The sequence below is a fragment of the Perognathus longimembris genome, chromosome 3 (assembly GCF_023159225.1).
Source record: "Perognathus longimembris pacificus isolate PPM17 chromosome 3, ASM2315922v1, whole genome shotgun sequence".
Taxonomy (NCBI): domain Eukaryota; kingdom Metazoa; phylum Chordata; class Mammalia; order Rodentia; family Heteromyidae; genus Perognathus; species Perognathus longimembris.
The window spans coordinates 86,180,354-86,203,911 of NC_063163.1; the positions used below are offsets into that span (position 1 = coordinate 86,180,354).

At 44.6% G+C, this 23,558-nt stretch overlaps 1 protein-coding gene and 1 long non-coding RNA gene across 3 annotated transcripts in view; both read right to left on the reverse strand.

Moving 5' to 3' along the window:
* Positions 1 to 23,558, reverse strand: part of Atp2a2 (ATPase sarcoplasmic/endoplasmic reticulum Ca2+ transporting 2) — a 42,367-nt gene that overhangs the window by 3,997 nt on the left and 14,812 nt on the right. For both annotated transcript variants that reach the window (XM_048342956.1, XM_048342955.1), the window contains exons 6-18: positions 13,901 to 13,981; positions 12,213 to 12,298; positions 9,831 to 10,295; positions 8,268 to 8,356; positions 7,444 to 7,546; positions 6,717 to 6,848; positions 4,778 to 4,900; positions 4,473 to 4,691; positions 2,908 to 3,243; positions 2,065 to 2,285; positions 1,610 to 1,812; positions 500 to 585; positions 178 to 311 (exon numbers count right to left, since the gene is read on the reverse strand). In XM_048342956.1, coding sequence (XP_048198913.1) covers positions 178 to 311; positions 500 to 585; positions 1,610 to 1,812; positions 2,065 to 2,285; positions 2,908 to 3,243; positions 4,473 to 4,691; positions 4,778 to 4,900; positions 6,717 to 6,848; positions 7,444 to 7,546; positions 8,268 to 8,356; positions 9,831 to 10,295; positions 12,213 to 12,298; positions 13,901 to 13,981 — 2,278 coding nt within the window. The remainder of the gene's footprint in view (positions 1 to 177; positions 312 to 499; positions 586 to 1,609; positions 1,813 to 2,064; positions 2,286 to 2,907; positions 3,244 to 4,472; positions 4,692 to 4,777; positions 4,901 to 6,716; positions 6,849 to 7,443; positions 7,547 to 8,267; positions 8,357 to 9,830; positions 10,296 to 12,212; positions 12,299 to 13,900; positions 13,982 to 23,558) is intronic.
* On the reverse strand, positions 15,379 to 23,330 carry LOC125349140. The gene is made up of 3 exons (XR_007210463.1): positions 23,152 to 23,330; positions 18,717 to 18,722; positions 15,379 to 15,428 (listed from the first exon to the last, which is right to left on the reverse strand). It is a non-coding gene; the product is annotated as an uncharacterized LOC125349140 (long non-coding RNA).

The following is a 23,558-nucleotide window of genomic DNA, read 5'->3' on the forward strand; positions in this document are numbered from 1 at the left end:
AAGTTCCCACCTTTGTCACTGGCTTCCTTGGTTGGTACTTGTTCTACTGCTATGGGGCTGGCATCTGCCCACATGCCCACCACTTCCTGGAGGGGGAGGCCAGCCCAGGCTTTACACTCAGGCTGGTTCTCATTTCCAGTGAGCCTCAGCGGGTGGCTGAGCTCTTGCTGCACTCACCTGTTGAGGGCGTTACACATTTCTATGGTAACCAGCACGGACAGCGCCATCGTCATTGGGTACGGGGACTCAAAGATCGCACAGTCCACTCCTTCGAAGTCTGGGTTGTCTTCTTTACACTGCAGGAAGTGGCTCTGCAATGAGAGTCCCATAACATTCATTCCTCACCTGTGCCTACCAGAGCAGAGCAGCTACAGCTTTCCCAGTGCGTTCTCTCTGGACGCCCCAGGCCCCAGAATCCTCTCTGGTACCACTGTATTAGCTGTGCCTTAAGGGGATGACGGATGCCCCAACCACAGGAAGACGGCGGGCAGCTACATACCAGCTGGTATAAGGACACCCGTGGGCCACCGTCGGCTGCGATGAACCACCATGCAGCAGCGCCCACGGTAGCAGCACCCACGTAACCTGTGGACGAACACAAAGCTCGGTGATGCCAAATGGACCAAGGAGGACATGGTGAAGCTCACTGAAGCTAATGATGCTTCTAGCAAACCCCATGCCCAGCAGTGAGTGGCAGGACCAGAGTGGAGAGGCTGCCACCTCTCTGGCCTCTGCAAGGAGACACATGTAACCGGTGTGCACGCTGAGCTGCAGGTGTGTGGTGTCACAGCCACACTGTTGAGGGATTAGAGCTGCACTTTTAGGCCAACTCCTATGATTCATATCCTGTAATGTACGTCTCTCATGCAATGCAGAGCAGCACCGCTGGGCAGAGTTGCCTTTGTAACCTTAGCTACTTAGGAAGATCTACACATCAAGGCCAGCCCAGGCTGAAAAGTCTGAGAGACTTATTCTCCAGTTATCGGCAACGACAAAAGTTCAGATTTACAGACTACAATGCTAACCACTGCCTCAGAGACAGAGGTGGGGAGAAACACCACCATAGGGTAACACCAGAGGGCACTGCCGAGAGGCTGCAGGGCAGCATGAGATGGGGAGAAGCAGCTCTGGGTCACAGATGAGGTTCTCCACACAAGACTGATGGAATGGGACTGAGCTGGCAATCATTACTCAAAGATGAAGACAGAAAGCTAAGTCTTTGTCCCTGCATCCCTTGGTGAAGAGGGGAATGGGCAAAGCTTCTCGCTCACTGATGCTGAGCAGGACCAACTGAAGCTTTTTTTGTGTGCCTCTCTGGGGCTTGAACTTGGGTGCTAGGCTCGAGCATTTTTGCTCAAGGCTAGCGCTCTACCACTTGAGCCACAGCTCCATTTCCAGCTTTCTGGTGCTTAATTGGAGGTTAAGAGTCTCAAAAAGCTTTCATACCTGGGCTTGCTTAGAATTGTGACCCTCAGATCTCAGCCTCCAGAGTAGCTGGGTTTACAGGTGGGAGCCCCCAGTGCTGAGCCTGAAGCAGCTCTTAGCACAGAGCATGTACCTGGCTGTACTGGATGTTTCTGCCTTCATGAGATGAATGTGCTATACTCACAGCCAATAGCCAGGTAACGGAAGAAGAGCCAGCCGCTGATTAACGGCTCCTTAGGGTTCCGGGGTGGCTTGTTCATGATGTCCAGGTCAGGAGGGTTGAACCCCAACGCGGTAGCAGGCAGACCATCTGTCACCAGGTTGACCCAGAGCAGTTGGACAGGAATCAAAGCCTCAGGAAACCCTAGAGCTGCTGTCAGGAAAATGCTTTTTGACCAAGAAAAAGAGAGAGAGAAAAAAAAAGAGGAGACCCAGTGACTGGGAGAAAGGCTTAAATGTTGCCACTCCGACCAGTGCCCTGCTGGATGTGGGGAGAAGGAAAGAAAAGCTACAGGCAGCACTTGTGCAGCCAGGGTCTCATGCCTCCCCCAACTCCAACAGAACCCCAAAGCTGCTGGAGGAGAGCCAGGGGGAGAGCGGCCCCTGCAGGCACTGACGTCACACCAAGATGAGACCTACCAGACCACCTCGCCCACGTTGGAGGAGATGAGGTAGCGAATGAACTGCTTCATGTTGTTGTAGATGGCACGCCCCTCCTCCACTGCAGCCACGATGGTGGAGAAGTTGTCATCCGCCAGCACCATCTCAGAGGCTGTTTTAGCCACTGCAGTGCCAGAGCCCATAGCGATGCCTATCTCAGACTTCTTCAGAGCAGGGGCATCGTTCACACCATCACCAGTCTAAAAGGGAAGGAAAGGTGTGGCCACGTCACAGATGCCCAGCGCGAGCACACCGGCTTCGGGAGGAGGGCTTACTCAACTTGTTCTCTAAGTTGGCATCAAACATGTTTTGCCTGGGAAATGTAGGATGACCAAATGAACTTCACAAAGAGACTGCAGGAAGTAGAGCCAGAGACGGAAGTTTCTAATTCCCACCTCAGCCCAAAACAACTCGCATGGCCACAGGACAAAGGTCAATGTTAAAGCACAGATGCAAAACACTCAAGTTGTCACAGGCTACTCACGCCATTCAAAAACATGCCCAAGCACCACACCAGGTCTACGGATCGAAACATCACCTGTATGGCTTGAGTCAAGGATTGACTCACTGTGGTAGAGGCTGGGATTTCAGGTGTGCACAACCACGCCCAGCCCTCACATCTTTTACAGAATACTAGCTGCAGAATGGTGGCTGCCCCTGGGAAACACCAACAAAACCAGGAGGGAGGAGGAAGGACGAGGGAGGGACTGTCTCTAAAAAGCCTTTGACACAGCTCCTGTCACTCGGGCTGGGATTGTAGAGAACACGAGAAGATTCAGCTGCAATTCCCACCCGAGGGGCTGCTCACGTCAGGCCACTCACCATGGCAGTGATCTCATCGAAAGACTGGAGAAACTCCACGATCTTGGACTTGTGCGAGGGCTCGACCCGGGCAAAGCAGCGGGCGTTCAAGCAGGCGTCTCTCTGGGCTGAAGGACTGAGTTCATCAAACTCCCGGCCTGTGAAAGCCTTGGCTGTCACATCCTCGTCCTGCCCGAAGATGCCGATGCGGCGACAGATGGCCACGGCCGTCCCCTTGTTGTCCCCAGTGATCATGATGACCCGGATGCCTGCCTGGCGGCACAGCTTCACCGAAGAGGCCACTTCGATCCTGGGAGGGTCCAGCATGCCCACGCAGCCCACGAACGTCAGGTTGGTCTACAGTAAAAGCGCCATTTTAGTTCTACCCAGGCCTTCTTCTGCCCCATGCCCTTGGCTGAAGGATGGCGCCAGCTACTCTCACCGCAGAAGCGCCTGTTGTCTGTTTGGGGGTAGGGTGTGCTGGGGACTAGATGCAGGGCCTTACAAAGGCTATGCAAGTGCTTTACTACTGACTTCTGCCACTAGCCCCAGCTTTCTGAGATGGAGTCACTATACACTCAAGGCTTACTCAAGCTGTGACTCTCCATCTAGCTCCCAAGTGCTCAGCTAACAGCCATGCAGCCATAAGCCACCATTCCTAGCTTTTTTTTTTTTTTTGCCAGTTCTGGGGCTTGAACTCAGGGCCTGAGCACTGTCCCTGGCTTCTTTTTGCCCAATGCTAGCACTCTACCACTTGAGCCACAGCGCCACTTCTTTTTTTTTTTTTTGCCAGTCCTGGGCCTTGGACTCAGGGCCTGAGCACTGTCCCTGGCTTCTTCCCGCTCAAGGCTAGCACTCTGCCACTTGAGCCACAGCGCCGCTTCTGGCCGTTTTCTGTATATGTGGTGCTGGGGAATCGAACCTAGGGCCTCGTGTATCCGAGGCAGGCACTCTTGCCACTAGGCTATATCCCCAGCCCACAGCGCCACTTCTGGTCTTTTCTATATATGTGGTGCTGAGGAATCGAATCCAGGGCTTCACGTATACCAGGCAAGCTCTTCTACCACTAGGCCATATTTCCAGCCCCTAGTTTTTTAGGGCTTCACACATGCTCAGTAGACACTATACCTCTGAGCTACACCCTGGCCTCTTATTTCTACTGAAAGAGAAAAAAGAAAGTGTAACTACATCATGCAACCCAATGTTTCTTTAAGCTTTTCTAACACTATTCTGAAAAGAATAAATTCTGCCAGGTGCCAGCGGCTCACTCCTGTAATCACAGTTACTCAGGAGGCTGAGATCTGAGGATCGCAGTTAGAAGCCAGCCCAGGCAGGAAAGTGAGACTCATCACCAACCTTTAGTGTCTTCAAAACATCTCACTAAGGAAAAAAAAAAGTTGTACAAGCGAATTTAAGCTTGGCTTGCTTTCCTGTATGTTAAGAGTGCTAGATACATGAGATGATTATTAACTGTCTGAAGCAGAGACCTCAATGACAGGGTGAGGTCTGCGGCCACACCCCATCCCTGGCCAGGATCCCCAGTCCATTACTGGCAGTGGCAGTGCGGAGGGGAGGTGCCCAGCTACCTCATATTTGATGAAGTTGGCAGAGTCCTCCAGGTGCATCTCTTCTCTCCTCAGTGGGTTGTCGTGAGTGGCCAGAGCCAGGCACCGCAGCGTGTCACTGCCACTGCCCCACTCCCGAATGACAGACATGATCTTCTGTTTGACGCCCGGGGTCAAGGGGACCTTCGTACTCCCAACTCGAATGTGGGTGCACCTATCAATGACCCCTTCAGGAGCACCCTGGAGAGAGGACAGTTAGGTGAGCCACTGAGCTGGCTCCATGCCTCAACCCCAGAAGCAAGCTGCATCACACGCGCCCTACTCGCCTTCACAAACATCTTGCTCATCGAGGTCCGGCTTGGTTTGTTTGGGGTACAGTAGACTGACATTGACTTTCTATCACGCGAAAACTCCAGAGTAAATTCCTTTTTCATCAGCTGTTTAATGACCTGTGAGGAGAACACAGAAGGGCTGTACAGGACACTTCCTACCTGCTCAGCATATCTTGCTGGGCACCAACCGTGTGACACCCAGGGCTGGCAGTGTCAACAGTAAGTCCTGCTCATATGAAACAGGTGCTTCAACGCAGAGGGCAGGTGAGAGTGCAAAGACCTACACTGAGTGCCACGGGAAAAATCAGACAAGGCAGGGACAGACAGGTGTGTGTGTGAATAGGCTGCAGTGTCATACTCATGGTTAGAGGTAGCAATGTCCAAGTAAACACCAAAAGTGTGTGAGAGCCAGGTACAGCAGTGATGGACAGGCAGTCACACACAGCACGCATGTAGCCTGGAGGCTGGGACGTAGTTGTTAAGGGCAGCAAGGGTCTCAAAGGTGATTATAGGGCATCTAGTAAGAAGTGAAATCAGAAACCAACGGGGGCTTCTAACTCTTGGTAGCTAACAATTTTCTTTAAGGCTGGATGAGGTGGCGCATGTCTGTCATTCCAGTTACTCAGGAGGTTGTGACAGACCTTGGTCTGGGGGCAGCCCAGACAAAGCTAGTGGCTCACACCTATAATCCTTGCTATTCAGAAGGCTGAGATCAAAGGATGGAGGTTCAAAGTGAACCTAGCTCAATGCACTCCAAAATGCTGGGCTGAAGGCATGGCTCAAGTGGTGGAGAGCTTGCCTAGCAAGTATAAGAGGGCCCCAAGTTCAATCCCCAGTACTAAGATAGAAAAAAAAAAAAAAAGGCAAAACAAAACATTGTTTCAAAGGAGACAAGGCCCACCATTTTATAGTGCTGGCCCAGCTGGAGGTACTGTGTGTGTGGGGGGAGGCGCCTCTCACATGCCGGTGCACACTGCGGGGAGAAGGCACCTTTCACGTGATGGTGCATGCTAGGACGCTGCTCTCAATGTTCTAACTAGTCTCATGCAAGTAGCAGTGGCTCCGTTAGTATTTAAACTCATAGAACCAGAGGAGGAACTAGAAACAAAACCTGCCAAGAGCAGGCAAGGCCTCCACATTTTGGTGGGACATGAAAGATACACCCAGACATACTGAAAGAGAAGCTGAGGAGGGAGATTAAGTCCAGTTCCTTCCTCATGTTCTCATTCCTCATTGCAGACTAGGCCTGCATAGTCTGGCTATGAGCACAGGCTCTATGTGGCCATTCTGCTAGCCTGAAGGGATGGCCTTCTATTTCTTATTTTGGAAGAGATGAAATGTCACCAAGTGCCTTTTCTGTATCTAGAGATAGTTTGTGGCTTTCCACAGTTACTTGGTTTGTGTGGTGAATTACACAGATTTCCCACCCACGGGCACACATCTGTCACTGAGGAGGGCTGGACTAGGCGTCCTGCATCCCACATGCACTCAGCTACCATGGGGTAAGGGGCTGCCAAATGCGACCTGCATGTCACATGTGTGCTTTGAGTTTAGTTCCAATCACTCATGTGTACCAAAGACAACTCTAGAAAGACTGGTGCATGCTCAGATACTTAGCTTGGGGGGGGGGGGGGCGCTGCTATCCTATGCAGGGGAAATGTCTTGGTGGGAAAGGAAAAACAAAGCCATTTCTTGAGTTTTGCTGAGGCCAGCCTCTGAAGGCCAAATCCGAGCTAGCCTCCTCTTCCTCAGCAGCCATAATGACTGGCTTATGGACAGGTGGGTCTGTGTCTTGGTCTTTCCTTGGAACCTCTGACTTTCCCTTCTTGAGTGTGAGCCCCAAGAGAGGAGAAGGAGAAAGGAGGAAGGGGGAAAGGGGGCGAGGAGAGAGACTTAAGTGCGTGGGTACAGTGGACCAATCTCAGATACTGACCGAGTTACAGGCATTTGCACGTTCTATTTTGGAAAGACCTTTCAATTCGGTATCAAATACATTCATCTTCTCTACAAGGCATGTGAGCGCAGTCTCGGTAGCTTCTCCCACTTTTTCATATACACCCTTCGCCTGTATCGTTTAAAGGCATATGACATAGAAAACAAGGAAAGACACAGGTAAATTTCTCTTCAATATATTTTTTTCCCCACAAAAGGACAATTTGCCCTTCATTGCAACCTTATTCCCTGGGTCATTTCTATCTTACTGTAGAGAAGACAACCCAATAAAATCATACTCAAAGTTTAGGCACATGTTAACTCATTCTAAAAATTAGCTTTGCCATTTCCCTTAAATATAGGAAGCTACGAATCATAGTAATATTTAAATCAAAACATACAAAAATATGTAATCAAAAAGTTTTCCATCCACTTACCAAAGCCTATTTTTTTTCAACAGGCCAAATTTATTACCATTAAAACTCCCCTCTCAGCTCAGCATATGCCCAGGGGACTTCAACAATGCCTTAAATCCAAGCCCACACTCCTGCTCTTAGGAAGGTTTTGTTCACTAATAGGATTTGCAGGAGTGAATGGATGGAAAGGGGAAATAAAAGCAGGACCCGGGCTCTGAAAGGAAGGCAGGCAGGCAGGCGGCTGGGTTTTCATTCCACCCATATCCTCCAATAAGAGTGCTGGGTCTAGTTTCTTAATAGAGTCTTACATACCTCATTGTAATCCAAAGCAGAGTCGTTGCACAGAGCACAGATGGTTGCCAGTTCTACAAGCCCATCATACTGATGACATTTCACTGGTTTGTCATCTTTATGCCTATCAAAAGAGAATGCATCCTTGGATCACAGTGGTCTTTGATTTTTTGATCTGTCTTGATTTTTTCCCCCAATTAATAATGAAAATAGAGGCTTGGGGAAAATAGAAGGGCATATACTCAAAAGAATTTGAGTGGCCCAGTAAAATCTGGTATCAGAGTCAATACTTAAGACAGAAAATGAATCTCTGATATCAAGAATCAACCAGTGAAAGATCAGATAGAAATCCCACCTGAAAATTTAGGTTCCAAAAAGAAGCTAAATAAAGATGGAAAGATGGCTGGCTTATAAGCTTTGAATTCTTTTTCAAAGTATGAATGCTCTTGTCAGTACTGACGCTTGAACTCAATGTTACAAGACGATGCCTCTTAGTTTTTGCACGTAAGGCTGGGGCTCTCATCATGTGAACCTTAGCTCCACCTCCTCTCTTTGCTGGTTAACTGCAGATGAAGACTCTCATCCTTTCCTGTACAGGCTGCTTTGAGCCATGAGTCTCACATCTTCTGACTAGGATTACATATATGAGCCACCAGCTCCAGGTTTAATTTTTAAAAATGTGTTCCTCTAATAAAAATTACTGAGACTTGAGCTGCATTTCACAAATGCTAGGCAGAGTTCTAGGACTCAGCTCCAGCCCTACCTGAGCTTTCCCCACCCCTGCAAATCCACATCAACACCAGAATGCCACACGGGTCTTGAGCGTGGTGAGTGGGGGTACTCACACTTCTCCAATGGGTGCATATGTCGAGCCACTTATGGTAAACTCATTAAGGGAACAAGTATCACCTTCAACTTTGTCCAGAATAAACATCTATGGGAGGAAACACATAACAGTTTAAAGATATAAAAAAATATTGCTAGAACTGGTAAAACAAAAAAAGAAAAAAATTATTTCTAGAAAAAACATCTGTCAGCAAAACTCCTAAGAAAACAATCACTGCTATGATGCTGGGCTGCCTCCCCCATCCCACCACAAGCTACTGTCTGAGAAATGAGACTATTAATTAACAAAAAAAAGCAGCACCAGAGACACAGCAGACAGCCCACAAGAACCTTGAGACGCTAAGGACTTGGGGGGGGGGGGGTCAACAGAAGGTCAACTCTAATGAAAGACTCAGTCTATTATTATTTTATTTTAATATTCTCTTGCTGGTCCTGGGGCTTGAACTTGGGACCTGGTTGCTGTCCCTTGAACTCTTCTGTGCTCAGGCTAACATAACACTCTACCACTTGAACCAGTGTCACTCCCTGCTTTTTTGAGTAATTTATTGGAGGCAAGTCTCATGGGGACTTTTCTACATGGACTGGCTTCAAACCGTGGTCCTCAGATCTCAGCCTTCTGAGTAGCTAGGATTACAGGCGTGAGCCACCAGTACCTGGCTCAGGTGTGTGCGCGCGCGCGTGTGTACCAGTACTGGGGCTTGAACTCAGGGCGGGGGGGGGGGGGAGTGTGTGTGTGTGTGTGTGTGTGTGTGTACAAGGCTAGCACTCTACCACTTTGAGCTACAACTCCATTTCCAGCTTTTTTTTTTTTTTTTGGTAGTTAATTGGAGATAAGTGTCATGGGCTTTCAGCCCAGGCTGGCTTCAAACCATGAGCCTCAGATCTCAGCTTCTTGAGTAGCTGGGACTACAGGTATGAGCTATTGTGCCTGGCTAATGGTTTCTTATTTTACCCCAAATGATGGTTTATTAAGCAACCTTAGATAATAAGAAAGGCTACATATACCTAGAGAATAAAACAAATTATAAAACAATGATTTGCTTCTAAGGAAGAAATCAATGTGTTGTACAAATGCCAATTATAACTTTGGGTGGGAGTTAGCTTGAAGCTTATCTTTTTTTTTTTTTTTGGCCAGTCCTGGGCCTTGGACTCAGGGCCTGAGCACTGTCCCTGGCTTCTTTTTGCTCAAGGCTAGCACTCTACCACTTGAGCCACCGCGCCACTTCTGGCCGTTTTCTGTATATGTGGTGCTGGGGAATTGAACCCCAGGGCCTCATGTATACGAGGCAAGCTCTCTTGCCACTAGGCCATATCCCCAGCCCCCTTGAAGCTTATCTTTTAACTTTCTCATACTGAGAAATAAAGGACCAAAGAAATGAAGTCTCTAGTTTCTCTAATCCTGCATTTCATAAACAGTTTCAGAACTACTGATTGCCTTTGAATATTACAGCTTAGGTCAGGCGTCTCATGTACGCTGCATGTAAGTCAAAGGTTTGGGTAACATAAAGGCAGATGTTTAGGATGCACAGAGAACACCCCACAAGTCTTCCAAGATGTCTTACCCTGCAGACAGACATTTGGTTGGTCGTGAGCGTGCCTGTCTTATCTGAGCAGATGACAGATGTGCAACCAAGGGTTTCCACAGATGGAAGGCTTCGAACAATGGCATTTTTCTTGGCCATTCTGCGTGTGCCAAGAGCCAGGCATGTGGTGATAACAGCAGGCAGCCCCTCAGGGATCGCAGCAACAGCCAAGGCCACTGCAATCTTGAAGTAGTAGATAGCGCCTCGGATCCAGGAGCCCCCATGAACTGGGTCGTTGAAGTGCCCTATGTTTATGATCCACACAGCGATGCAGATGAGAGAGATGACTTTGGAAAGTTGCTCCCCAAACTCGTCTAGTTTCTGCTGAAGGGGTGTTCTCTCCTGCTCAGTGGCAACCATCTCATCTCGGATCTTGCCAATTTCTGTGTTGACCCCAGTTGCCACCACCACTCCCATGGCTTTCCCAGCAGCGATGTTTGTCCCCTAGGAAGCAGAGAACAGTAAGTACAGCGTGGGTCAGACCTCATGAAACCCAACGCCATGTTCCACGTAAGACTTGCTTTTCCCATTGCAGGGAAGCGCTCACCCTTCTGTATCCCCCAGGGTCAGAACACTCAACCCTATACATTCTCCACGTCCAGTTCTAGCTCCAACATCTCACTTTCCTCCTTTTGTCTGCTGGAAAACTAGCCCGTGGGCTATCTTGGGGCTCTGTTCTCTAGAAAATGAAATGAAGTGGGCATATATGCACCACACTCTAATTCCTAGTGGCAGAATAATAGTTTCATTACTTTCACTAAAACTTTATAGTACTTTACGTTTCACTATGTTTACGTACTTAGAGTTCAAACATGTTGGACCTAATCTTTTCCCTTCTCAAAAACTTGCAATCAAAACAAAAGACAATTAAATCTCAGATTCCACCATTTTGTGTTATTGCTGGTTTTTGTCTGGTGCCGGACATCAAGGCATCCTGGGCCCCAAGTATGCTTATGCATACTCATTGCCACTAAGCTACATCCCCAGCTACAATTTTCTGAAATTACCTTTTAAAATTCCAATTGAAAAACAACTGTTGACCTTTACAACAGTGGGAATGTCTCCAAATAAAAATACATTGAGGCTGGGAATATGGCCTAGTGGCAAGGGTGCTTGCCTCATATACATGAAGCCTTGGGTTCAATTCCCCAGCACCACATATGTAGCAAAGGCTAGAAAAAAGTGCTATGACTCAAGTGGCAGAGTGCTAGCCTTGAGCAAAGAGAAGCCAGGGACAGTGCTCAGGCCCTGAGTCTAAGCCCAGGACTGGCAAAAAAACAAACAAAACAACAACAAAAAAAAACATTGAGGTAGTGGCGCTGTGGCTCAAGTGGTTGAGCACTAGCCTTGAGCACAAAGAGGCTCAGGGACAACCTCTAGGCCTTGAGTTCAAGCCTAAGACCAGAAAAAGAGAGAGAGAGAGAGAGTCAGAGACAGAGACAGAGAGAGACAGAGAAATGGGAGGGCGAGGCAGGAAGAATATGGATTTCAAAGCCAACTTAGGCTATAAAGACACTGCCTCAAAATGCAGTCAATATATAAGAAAGACACCTGCATTGCCATGTTTATTGAAGCTTTGTTTACAATAGTCAAATGGTAGAATTAGCTGAGGGACCCAACAACTGAAAAATGAATGGATAAATTATAACATCACATATATACAATGGAGTAATATAAGATGAGCGCAGCTGAAAAAGCCCAATCCAAGGTTTTGCTCACGTGGGAAATCTAGACTTATATGATATTTACAGAACTGGACTGTAACTATAGGGCTCTTTGAGAGGAGGGAAAGAGAATGAGGGAAAGTAAACACCAAAATTAAGTATGAAGATAGCACCATAAGATGCTCTGCTGAAAACTGCTAAATAATAGGTAGTGAGAGGGCAGGAAAAGAGCAATAGAGGGGATTATTCTGACTAAAATTCATGAAGCACATGTGAAATACTGTGGTGAATTCTCTTGGCACAACTAATGTATACTAAAAAAAAAAAAACCAGAGTAAAATGGACTGGTTGGGGTAAATAATAAGTGGAAGGGCAAATGGAGAGGTTTAATAGGGTGAGTATGTCAAAATACTTTATATAAAACCAAAACAATGAAATCATTTTAAATATTGTTTAAGGGGTGGAAGGGAATAATGTAGAGTGATAAAGGAAATAAAACTGATGAGGTACATTGTACCGTAAAAATAAACAAGGGGAATGGGGAGTCTACTCAGTGGTAGAGTGGATGCTAGTACACAAAGCCCAGGGATTCTTCTACAATACATATCACACACCATACCCCCACACCACTCACACATATCCCAGCACCTATACACATACACTATCCACACCTACACACACATAATAAAGTACTTACAGAAAAAAGCATGTTTTTCTTATCTTGGTTGACAGCCCGAGGGTCAGGGACGGGATCAGTGTGCTTGATGACTGAAACTGATTCACCTAGGCAGTTGTGAGACAGACGGGATAGTTAGGTCTATGGGAAGCACACTGAAACCCAGGTAATCCTCACCCACAGCAACCTGGAACCTGACAGCACTCATGTACACCAAGCTATTACCATCCTTGAGACCCTACCAATATGAGAAGAGGAGGAAAATTTTTGTTAATAATTAAAAACCCAGCCCTGGGCTGGGAATGTGGCCTGGTGATAGAGTGCTTGCCTAGCATACACAAAGCCCTGGGTTCAATTCCTCAGCACCACATATACAGAAAAAGGTAGAAGTAGCACTGTGGCTCAGGTGGTAGAGCATTAACCTTGAGCTGAAGAGTTCGGGGACAGAACCCAGGCCTAGAGTTCAAGCACCACAAGAAAAAAAAAAAAAAACAGCCCTAGGTAGTAGTGGTAGAGTGCTTACCCAGCATGCATGAGGCCCTGGGTTCGATTTCTCAGTACCACACATACAGGAAAAAAGCTGGAAATGGCACTGTGGAGAAGTGTTTGCCTTAAGCAAAAGAAGCTCAGGGACAGTGCCCAGGCCTAAGTTCAAGGACTTGGAAAAAAACAACGCTAAAACCCAGCCCATCACTCTGTATTATTATTGTCCTTTAAAACTGGCAATGAGCCAGCATTAGTGGTTCACATCTATAATCCTAGCAACTCAGGAGGCTGAGATCTGAGGTGATCATCACTGTTTGAAGCCAGTCTAGGAAGAAAGTTTGTGAGACTTATCTCCAATTAATCACAAAAAGAAAAAAACAAAACTAAACAAGGAAGTGGAGCTGTGGCTCAAGTGGTAGTAGAGTGCTACTAGCCCTTGAGCACAAAGACATTTAGAGGAGAGTGTCTAGGTCCTGAGGCGGAAGCCCCAGGATGGGTATTGGAGGAGGGGGTGCTGATAATAAACCTCGATAGCCTTTTGATTTTCTACTCATCTACTAAATCAGGTTAGCATTGTTTCAAAAGCTAATCTTCTAAAAACCTTACTCCCAGCTCTGACAGTCTACCCATGCATAAATGGGAAGTGTTACAATTTCAGATATACAAGTGCAAATGGCAGGTAGTAAAGTCAATCTTCCTGGCCAACTTTGTGTTTATTGTACACTTACTGTAGAGTGTTAAATGCAAGATTAGCATTCATCCCGTGTGTGTGGTGGGGGATAAATATATGTATGTCCTGAGGGCACACATTAAATAATTTACTTTTCTCAAAATAAGGAGTTAATACTCCAACCTCATTACTGCTGCTAGTGATATAATTAACTTTTGAAAAGCAAAAACAAGGCAGGCAGGAAGTCTCCCTGAAGCCAGTCTGAACAGGAAAGTCCAGGAGACTCTTAACTCCACCTAACTAGAAAAAAGCCAGAAGCAGAGCTATGGCTCAAGTGGCAGAACACTACTATCCTTGAGCAAAAAGGCCAAGTGAGAGTCCAGTCCTGGCACCTAAAGAAAACAGGAGCCTTGTGGGATAAAAAGCAAGCTAGTAAGTATTCCTTCTAAACCACACGAGAAAGGATGCTATGGAAGGGAAATGAACTACTACAGCATGAGAAAAGTGAGAGGTTTCAAAAAAGTTCAGTGACTTCTCAAAATGCAATACTTACCTGTGAGAATGGACTGGTCAACTCGTAGAGTTGTAGATTTGATAGAAGTTAATCTTATATCAGCAGGAACTTTGTCACCAACTAATGAGAAGGAAAAGGATAGCTATAGTAAACAATTTTGGAGTAATTATCAAAAGTTAAATTTGCCTTCAAACAAAACATAATTTTAAAAGAAAATAAATCTATGCATACAGTGCAATGAATGTTTGACTGTATTCAGGCTTCCAAGTTTCAACTTTGGATAGTTTGTTGTTTAGTAACATATTTAGGTGACATGTTCTCATGTTTACTACATACAAATGGGGCAGAGAAAAAGATAAGTATACAAGCTACTGGCTATTAAAGAAACAAATAGCTCATTCCTTTCTTGTCTTCTTTTTTTGATAGTCTTACTATGTAGCTTAAGCTGGCCTCAAATTCAAGATCCAACTGTCTCTGCCTCTAAGGGCTGAGGCTTTGAGGTTTTAGACATTTATCACCATGCCCAGCACATGGCTCTTTTAAATGACACTCAATTAACCTCACTAGGTAAGTGCAAAATAAAGCTATTACGGGGGGGGGGGCGGGGGGAGAAAGGTAAGTTATTACAGAAACTACTTCCTAAACATGAAACTAAAAACAAGAATAAACTGAATTAGCAAGGATATATGGAAACATTCTTTTTTCTTTGCCAGTCCTGGGGCTTGAACTCAGGGCCTGGCTACTACTGAGGAATTGAACCCAGGGGCTTCATGCATGCTAGGCAAGTACTCTACCACTAAGCAACATTCGTAGCCCAAGAAACAGATTCTTATATATAGCATGACCAGAAGGTCTAGGAATTTCCCAGATTTTAAAAGAAGGGCACAAAATTACTAGAGATGACTCATTACTCACTCAGAGATTAATGAAAATTCTGTCAGAACATTGCTAAAAAGGGAAATACTAAGATGGAGCCCTGGTTCAAGTGGTAGAGCACTTATTTGCCAAGCAAGGCCATGGACTCAAACTCCATCGCCAAAGGAGGGTTTCCTGTAGATGAATGTAGAGCTACCGAACACACGGTGTCAGTCAAATAATATGAACAATCAACTTAGTACTCATAGTCCACCTATGTATGCTTCCAGCTTTCTGGCCACATTACCAATGTCATCACTATAAAGCAGACACTGTATACTGAGTACAGAATTGAGGGCTGGGGCTCAATGGATAGAGCACCTGCTCTGCAAACGTGAGGACCTGACTCAAACCCCACACTGAGGAAAACCAACAACATGTAAGTCAAGTGGGAAGGCCACCAGTAGTGTGAGGGAGTCTAATAAGCTGACGACATGGGGCTGGGAATATGGCCTAGTGGCAAGAGTGCTTGCCTCCTACACATGAAGCTCTTGGTTCGATTCCCCAGCACCACATATATGAAAAACGGCCAGAAGGGGCGCTGTGGCTCAGGTGGCAGAGTGCTAGCCTTGAGCGGGAAGAAGCCAGGGACAGTGCTCAGGCCCTGAGTCCAAGGCCCAGGACTGGCCAAAAAAAAAAAAAAAAAAAAAAGCTGGCGACACTGGGCTGCTGACGTAAAGTGCAGCAAAAGACTTTCCACCTTATACTCTGCTATCTTTGGAAATTTGGGTTATCAAATGAATGAACAAACCTCTTGTGTAACCTGAAGATATTTTAATCAACTTAGCCTTCTTTCCTGGGCTAAAGAGTTCCTTCAATAGGTCTTAAAGAATCCACATCTTAGCCTTTTCCTTTGAGGTGTATGAAGTAAAATGCCACAACATACACCCAGCAATTAAATAAAGCCAAAATTCTACCACAGTCTGAGACCAGTACTTAGAACATAGTAGGTATTCAGCACTGCAGTGCACAGCATATACACACAAACCAACTGACTGGGCAGTAAAAAAATGAGTGTAGGGGCTAAGACTATATTTAGTGATGGGGTGCTTGTGGGCATGCACCACCTAAGTGCCTGCCCCCCAAGTGGACTGGGAAGTATGCACTGACAGCTAAAAATCCTTACAAAGGCATCCCCCTGAAATTGCAAATGGTATTTTTCAGTCAATTCAGACTTAGTTTACACATGGACTTGTCACTAGAAATATATAAAAGAACAAGAAGTAGACACTGGACTGCTTATCTCTTCAATTCAGTTTGCTTTTTGGAACTTCAGAGCTTTAAACTTGAGTGCATAGAAAAACCATACAGCCTAAAAAGGCAACATGGGCACAGGCCAGCGGTTCGTCAACATAGTCTCCAGAGACAAAGATCATCGCACCTGACCGCTGGGACACAAGCAGAAAGGTGAAATCCTGCTGGAAATGCTTATGCAACCAACAGCAATACTCCCACCAAATCAACTGGAACCTTTTGTTCTGACACAGTTCTGCTCATGCTACATTACAGGAAGCACAGCCAACAGATGATCAAGACAGCAAAGTAGCCACATCCAAATGGCAGCAGTCTGCAACATTTAAATGCTTCTAAGAAGACACACGATTAGAGGAAGTTTAAAAGTTGTCTACTGTATTGTCATAATGAACCTAACTTTACATGTCTCTGAATATTGTGAAACAGGTTAAAAAATACTATGACCCTAAATAGGAAATTTTCCAGCTGTTCCTTTGATGTATGAAGGTAACTGATGTCAAGAAGACTTCTTTTGGTCCTGTGTGGCACTGCAGCCTAGTCACTCTGAACAGCATTACACCTCTGAACTGTAACTGATGGACACATTCAGTAATTCTACTTTAAAAAATACATATATTAGGACTGGAGACACCGCTCAAGTGCTTTAGCCCCAGTGCCAGGCCCCAAGCTCAAACTCCAGTAAAACAAATAAAACACGTGCTGGGCACTGGTGGCTCATGGCCGCCATCCTAGCTAATCAGGAAGCTGAGATCTCAGAACAGTAGTTTGAAGCTAGCCTGAGTAGGAAAATCCATGAGACTTATCTCCAATTAATAACAGAAAAAGCTGGAAGTAGAGTTGTGGCTCCAGTGGTAAGAGTGCTAGCCTTGAGCAAAAAAAAGCTCAGGGACAGTACCTAGGCCCTACGTTCAAGCCCCAGGACTAGCACAAAATAAACAAAACCCCACCAATCTAATACAAGGAAAAACTACAGGGCTGGGAATATGGCCTAGTGGTAGAGTGCTTGCCTTGTATACATGAAGCCCTGGGTTCAATTCCTCAGCACCACATATATAGAAAAAGTCCGAAGTGGCACTGTGGCTCAAGTGGTAGAGTGCTTGCCTTGAGCAAAAAGAAGCCAGGGAGGGCTGGGGATATGGCCTAGTGGCAAGAGTGCCTGCCTCGTATACATGAGGCCCTGGGTTCGATTCCCCAGCACCACATATACAGAAAACGGCCAGAAGGGGTGCTGTGGCTCAGGTGGCAGAGTGCTAGCCTTGAGCGGCAAGAAGCCAGGGATGGTGCTCAGGCCCTGAGTCCAAGGCCCAGGACTGGGGGGAAAAAAAGGAAAGGAAAGAAAGAAAAAACAACTACATACAGAAGGATTCAAAAGCAATGTATTGGCACTTATTTTGCTTGGTTTCAGTGGAAGATCAGATTTGACAATTTGGGAGTGGGGGAGTGGGAGGCAATACACGCAGTACTGGGGATTCAACCTTATTGTATCACATCTCTGGCCCTTGATATTTTGAGAAAGCATCTCAACTTTGTAGAGCAGAAGCTGACCTCAAACTTATGATCTTCCTATCTCTGCCTCCTCGACACTGGAATTACAGGAAGGAATTACCTATCAGCCTAGAAAAGTATCATTTTGTGGTAATAAATAACCATGGTTAAATTTTCTAAATGACTAACAAGCTATTTTTAGAGTGAGGTAGAATCAATACTATATTTAAAAGCTACAAGAAAAATATTTATACTGATATTATTAAAAAAAAAACCAACTACTCTTCCCCTAACAGTCTAGTAAAAATGTATGAAGACACGGTGTCTCTGAAGTACAAAGTATATTGACACCCATCTAACTGTTACCCACACAGTGAAGGATGAATGCCTCAAATGAAAAACGCTAAGGGCAAGAAGAGAGGAATGAATGAGTGAATAAATATACAAATGAGCTCTGAAGCCCTTAAAAACTGGCCTTAAATTTTTCTCAACTTTCTTCTACCTCACAACCTCTTTTCTAACAGGTAGCCAATTAAATATTTAGGCGTTTAAAGCTGATGTGTGGATGTTTACAGATGATCAAGACCCCATTTCTAAGAGTTCAATGAATTTGGAGTTGGATCCAGGAATTCACATTTTTAAAAGGTTTTTCAAATTAAAATACCAGGAAAAGGCTCCAAAGCAGAAGACCTTGAATTCTGATGGGTTCATTGAGAGGCCTCAGGAGCATCAGCCTGAGAGTCTACTCTAGTAGTATTGCAAAGTAGCTAGGTTCCTTGAAGTCACATTAGAAACAATCTCTCTGAGGAAAAATGCTAAAGAAGAATAAATCCATATTGGTTCTCTTTTGTGTGCGTATGCCAGTTCTGGGGCTTAAACTCAGGGCATGAGCTTTCTTTTGCTCAAGGCTAGCCACTTGAGCCACAGGACTACTTCCAGTTGTTCGTTGGTTAATTGGAGATTCATTCTTATCTTCAATTACCAGACTTTCCTGCTCAGGCTAGCTTTGAACCAGGCTAGCAAGTAGCTAGAGCATAAGCCACAAGCACCCAGTGCAAACTGGTTCACTAACCCTGTCACACTTTGATCATTTTATTAGCTAAAAGAACCTTCACATCATCTTGACCAACCGATGTCATGTTTTATAAACAGTTAAGGCCAGGAAATAAAAAGGAGTGATGCCTACGGAACGTCAATTAACAAAATACTTTAGCAAGCCAAGTGACTGCATTGGTTTTTTTCTTTTGGTAATAAAAGATCCATTCCTTATTTCTGCTAAGGAGTTGAAAGATCCAAGAAAACAAAGACTTATCCATACTTTTTAAAAGATATGACCATTCCTTTTGTCTGCAGACTGTGAATTTGGGACTCTCCTTATAAAGCAAGGCTCCCAAGATTGATTGATGTGTGGCACTGAGATTGAATCAAGAGCCCAGTGCATGCTAGGCAAGCACTCAGACATTGAGCTATACTACTACCCCACCCCCATCCCCAAGAACTTGTGTGAATTTCAGACACAGGGCTTTGCCCAAGGAGAAAGCAAGGCAGTCAGTGCTGATCCAATGATGGCATCCAGTAAGATTTCCTGGATGGGGTTGTCAACGCCCTTAGGACAAGCAGTAGTGGAAAATTCTTACTCTTGCCAAGGGAATACTCTGTAATTTTTTCTTCCAATTTTTTCTTCTTTTTGGGTTGAGGTAGGTTAAGTAAAAGAATAATCTGTGTTAGAAACTACCTTCCATTTGTTTAACACCTGACACTTTAAATTCATCCTTCACCTTCTACAGTCCACAGTTCTTTCCTCTCCGCTGTAAAAAAAAGTCTGAACAAAATCTGTAAGAGTATACCTTAGGTTATGTTTCTAATACAGGAAGAGTCACCTAAAGGAAATTACTGCTTTACCATACTTTAGAACTGAATGTAGGGCTAGGAATGTGGCTTAGTGGTAGAGTGCTTGCCTAGCATGCATGAAGCCCTGGGTTCAATTCCTCAATACCACATACATGGAAAAAGCTGGAAGTGGTGCTGTGGCTCAAGTGGGCAGAGTGCTAGCCTTGAGCAAAAAGCCAGGGACAGTGCTTAAGCCCTGAGTCCAAGCCCCAGGAATGAGGGGAGGGGGAGGAAATAAAACATGTAGCTAGGTGCTGATGAGTCATGCCTGTAATACTAGCTACTCAGGAGGCTGAGACCTAAGGTTTTTGGTTCAAAGCCAGCCCAGGCAGGAAAGTCCATGAGATTCTTATTAGCCACTAGAAAACTGGAAGTAGAGCTATAGCTCAAAGCAGTACAGCACTAGCCTTGAATGAAAGAGCTCAGGGACACTGCTCAGGCTTTTAAAGGTGAAATACTATCAATGGCTCATCAAGCCATTAAATAATATTACCACCTTCTACATCTTTCTTTATAAATAGCACTGATTATAAAATGGGTCACTAAAACAAAACCAGACCTCCTCCCATATTAGCACATGCAGATCTGTGTCCCTTTTTACTGGCTGCACAGGAATAATCATAGTTAGAAAATGCTGTTTTCTTATGAGTATGCTATAGGGCTTCTAAGGTCACAGCATTTTACTGCCATACTAGTCTTTACTTTTCTGGCCTTCTAATTTTTTTCTAGTACAGTATTACAGGGCAAACACCTTGTGCCCATCTTTTACTTCTGGAAGGTAGAGGAACAGTAGAATTCCCTACAAATAAAAGCATTCTACTTCAACCAAATTTATATCCCTGCTATTTCCTCATACTTTCAAATTCATACCTGTCCCAATAATGGCAATGTTAACTACCTTGCTTACTTTTTTTTTTTGTTTTTTTTTTTTTTTGCCATTCCTGGGACTCAGGGCCTGAGCACTGTCCCTGGCTTTTTTGCTCAGGGCTAGCACTCTGCCACTTGAGCCACAGCGCCACTTCTCGCCATTTTCTATATATGTGGTGCTGGGAAATTGAACTCAGGGCTTCATGTGTAGGAGGCAAGCACTCTTGCCACTAGGCCATATTCCCAGCCCACCTTGCTTACTTAAAAAAAACAAAAACAAAAAACCCAATACTCTACTATGGCTAATATGTCACAATTAAGAAAAATAATTCTGTGGTTTCTTCTTGGTGTGTGTGTGTATGTGTCTGTCTGTAATTTTAATCTCAGTGGCTAGAATGGAAAGTTGACACTTAACTGGTACTGTGACTATAACTGAATTGAAGAGGGGGTGATTACAAGAAGTCAGGAAGTGCCAACCCCATGAAATCAGGTCAGGCTTCCAGATCAACTGGTCCATCAGGGCCTGAGAGTAGGAGAGACTTCCCAGAGTATCTCTCTTGTCATAGTTCAATGTCTTAGCTATCCTGCCTGAAGAGATAAAGGTCGCAGACCTCAGAACTGCTTGTAATACACCTACACTATTTTTTTGTTTTGAACTATTTTGCTCTATTAAGTACAAGCTCACATGAAGAATTTCTATCCCTACATTTACAGCAACAAAAATTTCATTTCAGGCTGAGATGTAGCTCAGTGGCAGAGCACTTGCTTAGCAATTAGAACACCCTAGGATAACTAGTACCTCCCCCCGACCCCCCCCCCCACAAAAAAGATCATTTCAACAGTTATCTGGATATACAGATGTCTTAGACCAGCATCTCTGGCTAGCCTGATTTTCCCATCCTTTTAACTGTGAAACAATCCCACCAAAGCATGATCAGTCAAATACATCTATTTCATGAACACATAAAAACTGTTTATTCTAACAATGTCTCACCAACACTATGTAAACTGCTTAAATCAGACTGTTAACATTGTTTAATCATACTTAAATTTTTTTTTTCTTTGTGGTAGTGCCATGACTTCATTCTCATGCCTTGTTCTGCTTTTCACTCATGACTGTTGCCCTACCCCTAGCCATACCTCTAGCCCAGCTTTTTTGCTGGTTAATGGGAGATGAGAGTCTAGCAGACACACTTATCTGGACTGGCTTCAAGAAATGATCCTACAGCTCTCAGTCTCAAAAGTAGTTAGGATTACAGGCATGAGCCTGTACTGGGCCCCAAATTTCAATCTTATTTTTATTTTTTAATTTTTTTGTGGGTTTTGGGGCTTGAACTCAGGGCCTTGGCGCTGTCCCTGAGCCTCTTTGTGCTCAGGGCTAGAGATCTACCATTTGAGCCACAGCATCACTTCCATTTTTTGAATGGTTAATTGGAGAAAAACCAAACATCCAGCCTTCATTCTAGGGTGGACTTTGAGCAGAGGATAACCAACTGAAATTATCCACAAGACTTTAAGCACGAATTTTTAGGGAGAACCCATAGATTACATTACTTTTCAAGAGTCTAGAAATGACTAAGAACTGCAGAATCTTCTACTCAAAAGAGTGATTCTCCTGGTAACTTTTAGAAATACAGAAAAATAAGGCTCTTTCTTAGACCTAAAGAATTAGAAGAACCTTAGATGATTCCTATATGTGTTCTAAACCTAGTGTTCCAAATGCATCAAATTGCTGGCCAAATCTTAAAGGGTTAAAACAACCCCACAACCGTCAGTATTTTAAAAGGGTTATTTAAAACGAAAGGACCAGTGCTAGGGCTCACACTTGTAATCCTAGCTAATCAAGAGGCTAAGATCTTAAGATCCTGGGTCAAAGCCAGCCCAGGAAGGAAAATTTGTGAGACTCTTATGTCCAATTAACCACCAGAAAACTGGAAGTAGTGCTCAAAGTGGTAAGAGTGCTAGCCTTGAGCACAAAGGGCTCAGGGACACTGCCCAGGCCCTGAGTTCAAACCCAACAACAACACCAAAAGAACAGTCTACACATACACATGCACACACGCGCGCGTGTGTCTACACATACATTCATCTTCTGGACAGGAGGAGGTCCATGAAACTCTCATCTCTAACCACCAGAAAGCTGAAAGTAGAGTTATGGCTTAAAATGGTAGAAGAAGGCTAGTCTTGAGCAAAAACGCTCAGGGACAGCACTCGGGCCCTGAATTTAGGCCCCATGACCAGTACAAGGGGAAAAAAAGTGAAATATTTCTTTCTTTTCTTTCCAATACTCAGTAATTTTTGAAATTGTTAGCTCTAGTATACATTTGTTCTTCATTTAGGAAATATAAAACCATATTCTTATAGAAACTCCAATGCAAATGCTATTTTGTTAAGATTGTGTCATTTCTATCACTTACATAATCTTAAAATAGGACTAGCTCTAGAGCATGCTACAGGACAGGAGTCATCTAAGGATACTTATGTCCTTGTGCTATTCATCAACTCTAGGTTACCAAGATACATGAAGTTTGTTTTAAACAATCCTAAAAACAGTGCCCTTGAGAAGTCAATAAATAAGCCCCCAAGGCTTATACCAATTTCCCAAGATTCTAAAAAAACAAGACTTTTTTGGCTGACATAGCTTGAATCACTTTTATAACATTTGCAGAAAGAAGCTAAAAACAGTGATGCTCACTTCTTAAAAGATTATACATAACTTTGCTACTTTTGGTGCCAATCTATTCAGAGAAATATTTTCTTGACATTAAGACAACACAGAAAGTACTACTGTAGCTTCAGAATTTGTGGGTCATTAGCTTCATATTTCTATTTTTCAAATGAATTTTACTTAGCTCTGTGGGTACTTCTAAGGTTCAAACAAGATTGCTTACACAATATCTCCTTGGATAGATTATAGCTAGTAGAGCAACTTTAAGATAATAGCCTCCTAGCTGGGTACTGGTGGCTCACAATTGTAACACTAGCTACTCTCAGGAGGCTAAAATCTGAGGACTGTGGTTCAAAGCAAGCCCAGGCAGGAAAATTCAAGACTCTTATCTCCAATTAACAAGCAAAAATCTGGAAGTGGAGCTGTGGCTCATATGCTAGCCCTCCACCTGCTTCTTGGCTAGGTTTTGGTGGAGAACACTTGCTTAGAACACTCAGTCCTAGGTTCAATCTCCATCACTATGAAAAAAAAAACATCAAACAAAATCTGCTCCCTTGCATTTAATCAGAAAGTTCATTTTTCAAACTATCTGAACAGAATCCTATACCAAAGGGAAGA